Source organism: Palaemon carinicauda, chromosome 15 (assembly GCF_036898095.1).
Source record: "Palaemon carinicauda isolate YSFRI2023 chromosome 15, ASM3689809v2, whole genome shotgun sequence".
Lineage (NCBI taxonomy): Eukaryota > Metazoa > Arthropoda > Malacostraca > Decapoda > Palaemonidae > Palaemon > Palaemon carinicauda.
This window is the reverse complement of record NC_090739.1, coordinates 77,575,546-77,591,697: the sequence shown is the minus strand read 5'-3', so window position 1 is coordinate 77,591,697 and position 16,152 is coordinate 77,575,546. Positions and strand designations below refer to the sequence as shown.

Here is a 16,152-nt window from a genome sequence, read left to right as displayed (position 1 = left end):
GCTTAAAAGAATAATGATGCTAAGAAAAATCCCACCAATTCTCAACTATTTGAGTTTGAAAACAAGGGTCTCATAATTAACATGGTCAAAGACAGTACTAAAATTAATGCCAATCATATGAACTTCCTGACCACAAACAAGGGATTTCTGTACAGCATGGGCGGGCATCACATGCCCTAAGACCTTTACGGAAGACTAATTGCAAACTAGGGAAAAGATGATTATCTTCTGTATACCTACTTAGAAGTTTTTCTAAAAGACTTTCATAAAGTTTAGGTAATATGGGAGTTACGGAATTGGGTGGTAATCAGCTGGACTAGAGCTACCACAAACACATTTGCATAATGGAGTAACACCACCAATTCTCCAATAAGTGCTAAAAGAACCTCTTCTTGCTAACTTGCAGAAAGTAACAGTTAACATAAGAGCTAAGAAATCAGTAGTCTTTATACAAAGCATAAATATCATTTGGGTCTACATCTCCATAAGCATCAAGGGCCATCGAGAGAGTTTTAATTTCACGGGATCAAAAAGCTCAACTAGGTAGTTTTGCCTCAGGAAAACAGGAATGAAGAAGATCAAGTTTCTCATTACTCTGCTTACTGTCAAACACATCAGTCGAAAGTGTTGCCTCTTCCTTCGGACAGTGAGTGACAGAGCCATCCGATTTAAGTAAAGGAAGAACTGTTGAATCTACAAAAGTGTCCAGATGTAAGGGTAGCCCACCACTTTTCTTCCTGGGTTGTACCAGAAAGGGTTTATTTTATGGTTGAATTGTATTCCCTTTCAGTTGAAGCATAAACTCTCTGAGCAACAACTCTTAGCTGAGTAGGCCTAATGTAAAGTTATTCCAAGTCAAATCCTATCTGTTACCATTCCAAAGATGATAGGGCTCCTGCTTCACCAAACAAGCACGTCTACAATCATCATTGAACCAGGTTGGTTGGTTGGTTTAGATTGCCCAGGGATTTCTTCCCAGATGGGGTCTCTTGGAATTGAACCCGGGCTTGTCTTTCACTCAGTATTTTAGCTCACGTGAACGGGTACGCTTATCAAATGACCCGATTCTCATTTAAAAGTACAAAAGGTTCAGCACTTTTGAACAATTGTGACCAATTCTAATTAAGAAGATCGCACAAAATGTCATTCCAGTCTGCTTGATATTTTTTTTTTTTTATAAATCATGCATGAGTATGACACATCAGAGACAGGAATGATAAAGTATTCCAACTAGAGAACAAATGTTATTTGTTACAACACCAGGGTAGTTATTGTATACCCTACGAACTCCAGGCCTGTGAGTAGCTTCACTTATGAATTGCTCTGCCTAATTCAAAGGGAAAGTCCAAAGCTCTAAAGCCATGGCAATCAGTAGGAGAAGCAGAATTTAATCACTCCCTATCATCAAGAACAAGAGAGGCCTTCTATCATTTTCTTGTATCTTGGCTCGTCAGGGTGCCAATTTTCCAAAGTTTTGATTCTCAGTTTGTACATGTGTGTGCCCTTGTCTACCCTTAACATTTCCCCTGACTTAGGACCAGCATAGAGTTGTGCTGGCTTGCACTGACTGTTTTTTTTTCAAGGTTCTACTACACTAATCTTAAAAACAAATTAATTTTTTTCACCTTGCTATACATTATTAGATCTTTTGCCGAGTTCCTCATAAAAATTAGTCCCGCTCAGACTCAGGAGTTTCTTGTATTGTCTGGATCTTCACCATCCTCGTGAGCTAAGGATGGGGGATTTGGGGGAGCCTATAGGTCTACCTACTGAGTCATCAGCAGCCATTGCCTGGCCCCCCTGATCCTTGCTTGGGTAGAGAGGGGCATTGAACACTAATCATAAAGATATATGGTCAGTCTCTAGAGTACTGTCACTGTCCCTTGCTTCTGCCATTCATGAGCGGCCTTGAAAGAAGTAACTTTTTATTTCAAGTGCCAATATTGGAAAAGTAAAACTAAAAATTTTTAAGATAAATTTTATCTTTCTTAGCCAATTAAGTGCTCCAATCAGCAAGATAATCCAGTGAGGAAAGTGAACAGAATAGCGTGCGTGAGTGTACCCTCAAGCGAGAAAACTTTTTTAGGACAGTGGAAACCATGGTAGCCTACATACTACGGAGGCTATAGCACTACCAAAGACTAAAGAACGAGGGTCTGATTTTGGAGTGCCCTTCCAGAAGACTGGCTTACCATAGATAGAGTCTCTCTTCTGCCCTTACCAAGTGGAAAGTAGCCACTGAACATTTATAGTGCATTAGTTAACCCCTTGAGTAAAGAAGTTTTTTTCTGTTATCTTGTTGCCAGGTGTTTGAGGAAATAGGAGAATATATAAAGAATGTGCCAGACTACTCGGTGTATAAGTAAGTAAAGGAAAATTTAGTCGTAATCAGAGAGGAATTTAATACAGTGCACTCTACTGTACTATATGACCAGTAAAAGGACCTAATATTTCTCTAGCAAGAAGACTGATGTAGTTCCCTGCTGGATAGCAAATCTATTTTGACTCATTGGTATTTGCCATTAGTGCCCTTTTTGTGTCAGTGTAAGTGCTGCTTTAGTCTGCAAAAGATGTAGACAACGTGTGAATATGGCAAAGGGAATTGCATACTCCTTCAGTAAAACAAATTGTTGAACACAGGATTGTTTTAAGTAGTTCACCACCTAGCCACAAGAAACATTGCGGAGTGTGTGTCCTAGTGCGGATATAGTCACAGCTCGCAGGATTGGGTGAGATATCTCTGACCCTGCTTCCTTTGGTTTTTACTTGGTGCTGGGATTAAACTGGTGGTAGCTAGGTCACACAAAATCTTGACTGTCTCGCTCGCGAGATTCAAGCAGGGTTCATAATTATGTTGTACTTAAGAAGACCTGAATATTATACCAGCTAGGGTCATGTGAAGAATTTTGTCACTGTTTTTTTTACTTACATTTTATTTTATTTAGCTTATGCATAATTGGGTTTATTCCCCCTGACACTAATCTATCTAATATATACCTTCCGTTTGTTGTCTACCGAGATTATGGGTAAACTTCGATATTATTACAGTCATCTATATCAAAACATAGATTATATAAAATCGACTTTAATGTCGTATTCCCTTAATGATTGACTATGTTAAGGAGTAATGATATTTACAATATTTAACAAGATGCAGAAAATACTCACAGTTCACCCATTTTTATAATAATTTACAGAAGTACAACTTGATACGGGACTGGGGTTTATTAGTCCGTGATTTTGAGGATACGGATGAAGGCAGGATCTGCAACTTCCAAATGTCAAACAACAAAATCCCAGAACACAGTTTCGAGTGTAAAAGATATGATACTCAGGAACACAGATCTTGGTGATATTCGATCTTTCAAGGTTTCCTTGTTATTTGGTATATCAGCAGCGTTGTATTTATTGGGAAAATAGCAATATCGTGGCTGGTGTCGTTGAAATGTCTCCACAAAAGCAGATGTTTACTCAGAGATGGTCTTAGTCTCTCCTTAAAACCCGCATTTAATCCTTTATTTATAATGGGACCCACTTCACGAACGTTTATGAAGAACTCTAGAATCTCCACAGTAAAACGATGTCACTCAATAATCTTGTCTGGCGACATGAATAAGTTCAAGAACATAACGATATCTTTTCATTTAAAATTTATTACAGTGTTTTAATATTAACATTAACATTTAATATTTTAAAACAAACCTATTCCACAGGTCTTATAACATAAAAAATAATAATTATTTACCCACATATAACAAATCTCCCAACCTATCGAAAAGTTGGGAGTCATTAACCCAAAACTTTTCACAAACACATACAAAATATACATGATATGCAAAGATGGACTTCAGTGGTGCTTTTGAACAAGCCTGATTTAACTCCTCAGCAGCTTGACAAACAGGACAGTTAGGACAAAACTGAGTCACATTTCACCAAACATCCTGGCAATAGAAATGCCTGATAGCATAACACAAAGTTTTATTCATTCCAAATTGATCAATCATGTGTTCATAAGCAAAACTGAGAACATTAACATTATGATTTTCAGGGATAACAACCTGATATAGCCTGGGGAGACTTTCAATCTACTATCCTTTATTTCAAAAGTGCTAGAATACGTCACTTAAAATAAATATATTTTTTACCAGAAAACCAGTCTGCATACAGAAAATTATACTCTACAGAGACGGCTATATGTTCTGTTGTAAATGATATGCTGGAAATGATGGATGAAAACAAATGTGTTTTAATATTGCTCGATCTTAGTGATGCCTTTAATAGTTATGCATGAACTGCTACTAACTGATCTACTGTCCATCGGTATTGAAAATTAAGCTTTTCAATATTTAAAAGACTACTTGGTTGAAAAGATTACTGTGTGCAAATTGGAAACTTATTTATCATATGAACCATGAAACAGAGGGGTACCTCAGGGGAGTGCACTGGGCCCAATCTTATTCTGGATCTATATCCTACTATCAGTCTGTCGAAAATACTACAAAGACATGGAGTGAAGTTCAAACTATTTGCAGATAATACACAATTCTACCTCTCTATAGATGATATATACGACACTACTGAAACTAAACCGAATTCTTGACAGTGTTAGGGAATGGATTATAATCAAACAACTAAAATCAAATGAAAACAAAACTTAGTTTATGGTGGTTGGAAAGAAAAACAGCCCAAAAAACTTGGATGATATTCAAATGAACTCAAATAACAAACTCTGCCCTATTACCAGGATTGATTACTGTAACTTCATTTACTACAGTTTACCAAAAGTGCAACTTAAGAAATTACAAGACCTAATAAATAGAGGACCAAAACTAGTAAAAGGTGTCCCACCTCGAGAAAGGATCACTCCTACACTAATTGATTTACACTGGCTGCCTATTAAAGCGAGCATTTAGTTTGAAATGTGTACAATAACCCATCAAGTTATCAAACCTGGACGTCCTAAATATCTAAGAGAATTGCTACATATTATGCGGCAAACAAATCGTGTTCACACGAGAATAGTTACAGATGGTTTCAAATTATTGGAACCTAGATATATGTCCACTGTAGGCTCTAGAGCCTTTAATTATGCAGCCCCAAGAATATACAATAAGCTTACACTAGATATCTGAAAGTATGAAGATATTAAGGCTTTCAATGGGAAACTGGAGACTTTCTTGTTCTCTATGTGCTTTGATAATGTGGACCTGACAGTAAACGAACAATGTGTGGTGTGAAATGCTGAATACCTTGGAATGTATACGATAAAATGACTGTGAATGTCCTGTAGAGAGTAGGATTCCCCTGCTGTATGGGACTATAAATGCAGTCCTTAAAGTAAAGTAAGGTGTCCAATTCATTATCGTTTTGATTATACAAAATAACGATATTAGATAAATTTAACGCAAATTGTATCTTTTGTAACTTTTATTGATTGATTCATTTTTATTGTTTAAGAACTGAAAATCAAAGTTGTTGATAATTTGGGGATTGTTCCTTTGAAGTGAATTTAAATATGTTGGTATTATTGAACATATTTACAACAAGGTTCAGTTAAACTGAAACAGTTAAGGTAAATGTAATAGATGTGGGTGCACTCTTGCTCCTTGCTCTGAGTGTGTTGATCTTCATTTCCGATTTGAAACCAGTTAACAGAATTTAGAGAATATAAATGAGTTGATACGCTATTGCTTACTTTCCACTTTCAGTGATACTGTCTTTAAATTACTTAACCTACCTATCCACTCAATGGAGCCTTCAGGATAGAGTCAAAATAGCTTCTATAAGCATATGGATGGATTTAGAACTGACAAATCTAAAGTAGAATTTCAAAGATTTTATGTGGAGGTAATTTTCTCTGGACAGCAGGTTTACGACCTACATCTAATGTAATAAGTTATTAACCCGGTTATCCTGACGGCGTGGTTGCGCTCACATCCGCGTTGCCTGTTGCAGGGAGGTATTCCAGGAGCACGTTTCTCACACGTTCCCCTCAAAAAAAAAAAAAAAAAAAAAAAAATATATATATATATATATATATATATATATATATATATATATATATATATATATATATATATATATATATATATTTATTTATATATATATACATATATATAACTATTTTTTTTTTCAAGGCAGCCTTCCATGTAATGATAGAAATAACCTAAATTGAAAGCTTATATAAATATAGAAAACAAATCAACATCTAAAACATATGCTACTAATTTAGTAAGTTTGCTTGTTTATTATTATTATTATTATTATTATTATTATTATTATTATTATTATTATTATTATTATTATTATTACAAGTTAAGCTACAACCCTCATTAGAAAAGCAGGGTACTATAAGCCCAAGGCTCCAATAGGGAAAATAGCCCAGTAAGTAAGGGAAATGAAGAAATAAACTAGCTACAAGAGAAGTAATCAATAATTAAAATATGATATTTTAAGAATTTGATCTTTCATATATAAACTACAAAACACTTAAAAAATCAATAGGAAAAGAAATGCTGTAACATAGAATAGTGCCCTCAGTGTACCCTCAAGCAAGAGAAATCTAACTAAAGACAGTGGAAGATCATGGTACATAGGCTATGACACTACCCAAGACTAAAGAGAGTCCTTCTTCTAGAATAGCTGCTTACCATAGCTAAAGAGTCTCTTCTACCCTTATCAAGAGGAAAGTAGCTACTGAACTATTACAATGCAGTAGTTAACCCCTTGAGCAAAGTTTTTTGGTAATCTCAGTGTGAATGGGGGACAAAGAAAATGTGGTAAGAATAGGCCAGACTATTCGGTGTATTTGTAGGCAAAGAAAAATGTGCCGTGACCAGAGAGAGAGAGAGAGAGAGAGAGAGAGAGAGAGAGAGAGAGAGAGAGAGAGAGAGAGAGAGAGAGAGAGATCCAATGTAGTATTGTCTGGCCAGTCAAAGGACTCTCTAGTGGTAGTATCTCAACGGATTGCTGGTGCCCTGGTCAACCCACTACTTACAAGATATTCGAGTTTTCCCACAGAATTAATTATTTTAATACACTGTGCTTGAACATAAAGACAATAATTGACGTTATATACACAAGAGTTATAAAAATCTAAAGAAAAACTCATTCATGGCAGATGGTGTAGATAATCGGGAACAAAGACTAAAAAAACATTTCCACATTAAACTCAATAGTCGAGAGAAGGAATGGAACTGGAAATTTTCCCCAATTTAGCAACAAGAATACTGTTTCATAAAATGATGCGTGAGTAAAAATCAATGCAGGTAATGATCTCTAGGTGGGCTAATTAGATGTTAGAGCCTTTTCATATCATATATTTTCAAAGCAGTCTTTACTTGAGTTATGTCACACTTATTCCATAAATGAAACATTATAAGTAATGAACACGGAATAGTACCCAAATATTTTCGATTTAGAAATAGGAAAATATTGTCAACGTTGTATAATCGATGTAATACGTATCTATGAAAATCTGGTTTACAGGTGTCTATGAATCGTAGTAAACACTGTCAAGAGAGACTTCCGTGGAACAAGGCCACTCTAATTTTATTCCTATGTTCTTAACAAACATTATGGGCAATGTTTTGGCTAAACAAAGTTTTAACGTTACAGTTCGCTTTCACCGTGAGCTTCATTATTCATTATGGTGCTGATGCACGACTTCAAAAGACGTCTAATCTGCACGATGAGGTAAGACTGAAAGTGAATAAGTAAGCTGCTCTCAGAGTTCCATCTCAACGAATGACATTGTTGTTGATGTTAGATTGGATGATGCAATAGTCATTTTGAGCTTTGTATCATATATGGAAATTACTTGACAATTTGTAGATTATTGACTACACATTATAGTTAGTAGGGGACCATTAGTAGGATTAATGTAGGAAATAACCGGTAGGCTGTGGCTGGACTTTGAGTTCAGCCATGTCTATTGTTATTTGTGGGATGCTTTGTCTACCAAAGGTTAGATTATGGTGATTCGACTATAAAGAGGAGTTCTGTCTGTCATCTTGTATTATTGATTAAAGAAAAAGGAAAACCTTGAATTGTTTAAAGAAAAATTAAAACCCTTATTTTGTACTGACACAGTATACAGTACATAAAAGTAGGAGGAAATTTGAAAACAATTCCCTGTAATGTCAAACAAGTATGAAATAACAGTTTAATATACTATAGTACAGCATTGGAAAGGAATAGTTCAATAGATCTCTTCAAATCAACTATTTTGAACCCCATTTGCTTTTGTTTGTGGCCGCTACTATCGTAGTCACAGATTTCAGTTAAATATCTTCCGTTTGATCCCACTGTTTTCATCTTGACACCTGCCACCAGAAGCTCCTCTAGACATTTGTGTCATATGTTATTTGTGCAAACAAAATCAAAGTCCCAACTATTTATATTCATAACCTCTTAGATATTTTGGACGTCCAGTTCTGGAAACTTAGATTGGTCATTGCACATATCTTAAACTCTATTATAGCCTTATTAAGCAGCCTGTGTAATTCAATTACAGTGAACCCTCGTTTATCGCGGTAGATAGGTTCCAGACGCGGGCGCGATAGGTGAAAATCCGCGAAGTAGTGACAGCATATTTACCTATTTATTTAACATGTATATTCGGACTTTTAAAACCTTCCCTTGTACGTAGTACTGTTAACAAACCACCCTTTAATGTACAGAACACTTAATGCATTTACTACAGCACCCTAAACTAAAACAGGCACAAATATTAAAGGCGATTTTATATCATGCGTTTCCTAAACACCTAAAAAGCACGATAAAAAATGGCAACCAATGTTTTGTTTACGTTCATCTCTGATCATAATGAAGAAACAAACTCATTTAGTGTACAGTACACATATATGTATAGGTTAGTTTCTGCATCGATTATATTGATTATACAGTACTGTATGTTGATTTGTTTATTACCAATGTTTTAGTTTACGTATTTTTCTTAGGACTTCCAAATGAAATGTTTTTCTTTATGACGCCGCCTGAAACGACGGCGTGTACGCTCAGTAAACAACCACGCTCAGAACAAACAAGGCATTTAACGCGCATGATGATAGTGATAAATAATGATACAGTACATACAGTATTTACAGTAAAAGCATTTACAAAATATGTTACCTTACAAATATAAATTATACAGTATTGTACGTAGCAAAGCAGGAAAACAATTTACGAGAGAGAGAGAGAGAGAGAGAGAGAGAGAGAGAGAGAGAGAGAGAGAGAGAGAGAGAGATTGTTTTACGTACGTAAATGTAAATTTAAAAAAAAAAAAATATGATAGGTTACAACATGTAGACTTTTAAAACCTTCCCTTTAACTTAATGCATACAGTACGTACAGTACTAAACTATAAAACAGGCACAAATACAGTTTTAGAATGTACAGTAAGAATATTAAAGTAAAAAATAAAGATTGTTACTGTACTCACCACGAAAGAAGTTGAAGAAAAACTTGAATGGTGATGGCGATGAATTTGCTGCACAGTAGAAATGATGATGATGAAGCTGATGATGTGTTCTACTGTGCAGCCAATGATAGTATTTTACGTCTCTTCAGACGGAGGTGTCTTTTCCTGGGACACCTCTTCAACTTCTTCCTGGGAAACTTCAATTTCTTCCGAAGGCGTACTAGCAGGAGGAACTGGCTCTTTTTTGCGAGGCTGGAAGAACATTGTGATCGGAAGTTGTTGCCGCTGCTTCTTTTTTCGATCCAAGAGCATTTTGTAGGGAGTCATTATGTCATCAACCTTGTTGCAGAATTGCATCGAGCGAACCATATCCTCGTCCCACTCTTGCAACATTTCTTTCAACTCCTTCGCATGGTTGCAGGCCTTGGCAAGCTGTTCTAATGTTAAGCCCGTTTCTTCGACATTTTCTTGGGTCTCTTCCTGGGTATCACTCTCTTCCTCACTTGCCGATTTCGTCAGGTCTTCGAGGTCTGCGTCAGTTAGGGGCTGGGAATGGCAGTCCAACAACTCGTCGACGTCTTCAGTCGTCATGTCGCCAAACCAGTCACCTCCAATTATGGCAGCCAACTGCACAGATTTCCGTATTGCAGAGTGTTGGATTTACGACGAAGTAAATCCCTTGTCGTCGTAAACAATATCGGGCCACAACTTCTTCCAGCTCGCATTCACGGTTGCAGGTTTCATCTCTTGAAGTGCCTTCTGAATATTCTGCAGGCACGTGGCTATGGTGTACTGCCGCCAGTACGCCTTCAAGTTAAAATCTTCATCCTCGTCATCTTGGGCAGCATCCACACACGCAACGAGGTCCGCCAAGGTATTCTTCGTGTAGAGGGCCTTGAACGCCCTGATAACCCCCTGGTCCATCGGTTGAATTAATGACGTGGTGTTGGGTGGCAGGAACTCAACCTGAATGCCCTCATGCGACAGGTCAGTTGCGTGTCCACCAGCGTTATCCATAAGGAGAAGGATCTTGAATGGCAAGCCCTTCTCTAAGAGATATTTGCTGACTTGCGGGATAAAACACTGATGGAACCAGTTGGAGGTCAGCATCTTCATAATCCATGCTTTTTGATTATGCATCCAGTACACGGGAAGGAGATTCTTATTTTTATTTTTCAAAGCGCGAGGATTTTTCGACTTATAAATAAGCCCCGGCTTTAACAAAAATCCAGCAGCATTGCCACACATCACGAGGGTAACGCGATCCTTGAATGCTTTAAAGCCAGAGGCTTTGGCTTCCTCTTTGAACAGGAAAGTTCGCGACGGCATTCTCTTCCAAAACAAGCCAGTCTCATCCATATTAAAGACTTGTTCCGGCTTGTATCCACCTTCGGCGATAATATTCTTGAACGTCTGGTTCACGTAAGTTTCAGCAGCGGCAGTGTCAGCAGAAGCAGACTCCCCATGCAGGGAAACGCTTTTCAGGGCGAAGCGTTTCTGAAACTTCGCGAACCATCCTTTGCTTGCGGAAAAACGTTTCTGAGGCTGGGAATCAGTGGATGTCCCTGGTTGAGGATCATCTGCATCATCATCATCTTCAGCATGGTTGCCGTCGTCATCTTTAGGTTCCTTTGCAGAAAAATTCTCATATAAGCTCAAAGCCTTTGTTTGGATGGTGTTCGTATCCAACGCTATGTTCTTCTTCCGGCAGTCGGCAATCCACACAGCTAAAGCACCTTCCATGCGTACGATCGTTTTATTACGCGTTGTAACGACTCGCTTCGCTGATCTGCTAAAGGTGATTGCAGCCGTCTTTCTAATGTTCGCCTCGTCCTTCTTGATATAGCGAACAGTAGATTCGTTGATGCCAAAATGGCGGCCGGCGGCCGCGTAACTTCTACCATCTTTTAACATGTCGAGAAGCGTAACCTTCTCAGCTATCGTCATCATCCTTCGGTGGCGTTTAGGCTCACTACCAGCCTTAAGAGAAGCAGAACGCTTGGGAGCCATTACAGTAGGATTTACAGTAACAAAAAGTTCAACTTAAAAAAGTCGCACACAGCACAGATTCACACACTTAAGAACGTCTACTCAGCGATACGCGGTAACAGAGAGTGAACGATCCAGCCCCGCGAGAACTTTGATGCTGCGGGTAGGAGATGCGGGCAAAACACCAATCACAGGCTAGATAACAAAACTTGAGTTCTGATTCGTCATCTATCAGCGCTTGAACCAATCACAACCCGTCTTACAGTACTATGATGCGTTGGTTACCTACTCATAGAAGATGCCCCGCGCATACCGAACGTACGTAGATTAAGTACAATACCGTAATAATAATAAATAATGATAATAATACTGTACAGTAATAATAATAATAATAATGATAATAATAATAACAATAATAATTTTATTAACAACAACAACAATAATAATAATAATAACAATAATAATAATACAGCTTTACGTACGCTATTTTACGCCTCTCTCTCTCTCTCTCTCTCTCTCTCTCTCTCTCTCTCTCTCTCTCTCTCTCTCTCTCTCTCTCTCTCTCTCGTACGCTTATTCGAAATGTGATTTTTGCAAAAAAGAATATTATTGGATGCAGTACTGTACTACGTACGTATACATACAAAAGATTCATGGAAAAGAAGCACATCCATTACAGTACACACCATTCTAATATGGTATGACTGCATCTGATTTGCGTTTCATGTTCGATTTAATTTTACTACGTACTGTATACAGTACTGAATTATCGTATGATCACATTCTCTTTTCGTGTTTTATTTCTTTCTGTGCTGAATTATATATCATATGTAATGCAATGAACAATCAGTAAGAACAGATATTACTAATTACAGTATTAATGGAATTACAGGTAACAAAATATCGTATTTGGTTGTCTTCAGATTTCGCGGTATTTTCGAATTTTCCGGAAAATCCGCGATATGTATATATATATGGGTTATGGGAAAACCCCGCGAAGTGGTGAATCCGCGATTGTCGAACCGCGAAGTAGCGAGGGTTCACTGTAGTATAGAATTAATCCTTTCTTGGGATGGGATACCTTTTATCATTCTTGCTCCTCTTTTTATTATGTTTTATAATTTCTTAAGTTGCCCTTAAGGTAGATTGTAGTAGATGGAGTTGTACTAATCAAACCTGGTAATAACACAGTTCATCACAATTTTCCTTACAGTATATTCATCCCGATACTTCTTTACAAAAGCAATTTGTTCAGAAACGACATACTAGTATATATTACTTTGTCTTGCTAGAAAACTAGCTATACAGTGAACCCTCGCTACTTCGCGGTTCGACAATCGCGGATTCACCACTTCGCGGGGTTTTCCCATAACCCATATATATATACATATCGCGGATTTTCCGGAAAATTCGAAAATACCGCGAAATCTGAAGACAACCAAATACGATATTTTGTTACCTGTAATTCCATTAATACTGTAATTAGTAATATCTGCTCTTACTGATTGTTCATTGCATTACATATGATATATAATTCAGCACAGAAAGAAATAAAACACGAAAAGAGAATGTGATCATACGATAATTCAGTACGTAGTAAAATTAAATCGAACATGAAACGCAAATCAGATGCAGTCATACCATATTAGAATGGTGTGTACTGTAATGGATGTGCTTCTTTTCCATGAATCTTTTGTATGTATACGTACGTAGTACAGTACTGCATCCAATAATATTCTTTGTTGCAAAAATCACATTTCGAATACTGTAAGCGTACGAGAGAGAGAGAGAGAGAGAGAGAGAGAGAGAGAGAGAGAGAGAGAGAGAGAGAGAGAGGCGTAAAATAGCGTACGTAAATTTTTATTATTATTGTTATTATTATTATTATTGTTGTTGTTGTTAATAAAATTATTATTGTTATTATTATTAATCATTATTATTATTATTATTACTGTACAGTATTATTATCATTATTTATTATTATTACGGTATTGTACTTAATCTACGTACGTTCAGTATGCGCGGGGGCATCTTCTATGAGTAACCAACGCGCCATAGTACTGTAAGACGGGTTGTGATTGGTTCAAGCGCTGATAGATGACGAATCAAAACTCAAGTTTTGTTATCTAGCCTGTGATTGGTGTTTTGCCCGCATCTTCTACCCGCAGCATCAAAGTTCTCGCGGGGCTGCATCGTTCACTTTCTCTTTCCACGTATTGCTGAGTAGACGTTCTTAAGTTTGTGAAGTTTAATCTGTGCTGTGTGCGACTGTTTTAAGTTGAACTTTTTGTTGAACTTTCTGTTACAATGCCTCCCAAGCGTTCTGCTTCTAGTAAGGCTGGTAGTGAGCCTAAACGCCACCGAAGGATGATGACGATAGCTGAGAAGGTTACGCTTCTCGACATGTTAAAAGATGGTAGAAGTTACGCGGCCGCCGGCCGCCATTTTGGCATCAACGAATCCACCGTTCGCTACATCAAGAAGGACGAGGCGAACATTAGAAAGACTGCTGCAATCACCTTTAGCAGATCAGCGAAGCGAGTCGTTACAACGCGTAATAAAACGATCGTACGCATGGAAGGTGCTTTAGCTGTGTGGATTGCCGACTGCCGGAAGAAGAACATAGCGTTGGATACGAACACCATCCAAACAAAGGCTTTGAGCTTATATGAGAATTTTGCTGCAAAGGAACCTAAAGACGACGACGGCAACCATGCTGAAGATGATGATGATGCAGATGATCCTCAACCAGGGACATCCACTGATTCCCAGCCTCAGAAACGTTTTTCCGCAAGCAAAGGATGGTTCGCGAAGTTTCAGAAACGCTTCGCCCTGAAAAGCGTTTCCCTGCATGGGGAGTCTGCTTCCGCTGACACTGCCGCTGCTGAAACTTACGTGAACCAGACTTTCAAGAACATTATCGCTTAAGGTGGATACAAGCCGGAACAAGTGTTTAATATGGATGAAACTGGCTTGTTTTGGAAGAGAATGCCGTCGCGAACTTTCCTGTTCAAAGAGGAAGCCAAAGCCTCTGGCTTTAAGGCATTCAAGGATCGCGTTACCCTCGTGATGTGTGGCAATGCTGCTGGATTTTTGTTAAAGCCGGGGCTTATTTATAAGTCGAAAAATCCTCGCGCTTTGAAAAATAAAAATAAGAATCTCCTTCCCGTGTACTGGATGCATAATCAAAAAGCATGGATTACGAAGATGCTGACCTCCAACTGGTTCCACCAGTGTTTCATCCCGCAAGTCCATGAATATCTCTTAGAGAAGGGCTTGCCATTCAAGATCCTTCTCCTTATGGATAACGCTGGTGGACACGCAACTGACCTGTCGCGTGAGGGCGTTCAGGTTGAGTTCCTGCCAACCAACACCACGTCATTAATTCAACCGATGGACCAGGGGGTTATCAGGGCGTTCAAGGACCTCTACACGAAGAATACCTTGGCGGACCTCGTTGCGTGTGTGGATGCTGCCCAAGATGACGAGGATGAAGATTTCAACTTGAAGGCGTACTGGCGGCAGTACACCATAGCCACGTGCCTGCAGAATATTCAAAAGGCACTTCAAGAGATGAAACCTGCAACCGTAAATGCGAGCTGGAAGAAGCTGTGGCCCGATATTGTTTACGACGACAAGGGATTTACTCCGTCGGAAATCCAACACTCTGCAATACGGAAATCTGTGCAGTTGGCTGCCATAATTGGAGGTGACGGGTTTGGCGACATGACGACTGAAGACGTCGACGAGTTGTTGGACTGCCATTCCCAGCCCCTAACTGACGCAGACCTCGAAGACCTGACGAAATCGGCAAGTGAGGAAGAGAGTGAGGGTACCCAGGAAGAGACCCAAGAAAATGTCGAAGAAACGGGCTTAACATTAGAACGGCTTGCCAAGTTCTGCAACCATATGAAGGAGGCGAAAGAAATGTTACAAGAGTGGGACGAGGATATGGTTCGCTCGATGCAATTCTCAAATAAGGTCGATGACATCATGACTCCCTACAGGATGCTCTTGGATCGAAAAAAGAAGCAGCGGCAACAACTTCCGATCACAATGTTCTTCCAGCCTCGCAAAAAAGAGCCAGTTCCTCCTGCTAGTACGCCTTCGGAAGAAATTGAAGAAGTTGAAGAGGTGTCCCAGGAAAAGACACCTCCGTCTGAAGAGACGTAAAATACTATCATTGACTGCACAGTAGAACACATCATCAGCTTCATCATCATCATTTCTACTGTGCAGCAAATTCATCGCCATCGTCATTCAAGTTTTTCTTGAACTTCTTTCGTGGTGAGTACAGTAACAATCTTTATTTTTTACTTTAACATGTTTTATAGTTTAGTAATGTACGTACTGTATGCATTAAGTTAAAGGGAAGGTTTTAAAAGTCTACATGTTGTAACCTATCATATTTTTTTTGTTTAAAATTTACATTTACGTACGTAAAACAATCTCTCTCTCTCTCTCTCTCTCTCTCTCTCTCTCTCTCTCTCTCTCTCTCTCTCTCTCTCTCTCTCTCTCTCTCTCTCAAATTGTTTTCCTGCTTTGCTACGTACAAGTACTGTATAATTTATATTTGTAAGGTAACATATTTTGTAAATGCTTTTACTGTAAATACTGTATGTACTGTATCATTATTTATCACTATTATCATGCGCGTTAAATGCCTTGTTTGTTCTGAGCGTGGTTGTTTACTGAGCGTACACGCCGTCGTTTCAGGCGGCGTCATAAAGAAAAAGATTTCA

General features: G+C 38.3%; 1 protein-coding gene across 2 annotated transcripts in view; it reads left to right on the top strand.

Moving 5' to 3' along the window:
- The first annotated feature begins 7,486 nt into the window (after positions 1-7,486).
- The window catches only part of Ire1 (serine/threonine-protein kinase/endoribonuclease Ire1), a 388,825-nt gene continuing 380,159 nt past the window's right edge, over positions 7,487-16,152 (top strand). Inside the window, exon 1 of one of the 2 annotated variants that reach the window (XM_068388550.1) lies at positions 7,487-7,695. In XM_068388550.1, the coding sequence (XP_068244651.1) occupies positions 7,585-7,695 (111 nt within the window). In that variant the 5' untranslated portion in view covers positions 7,487-7,584. The remainder of the gene's footprint in view (positions 7,696-16,152) is intronic. The other variant, XM_068388551.1, reaches the window with a different exon arrangement.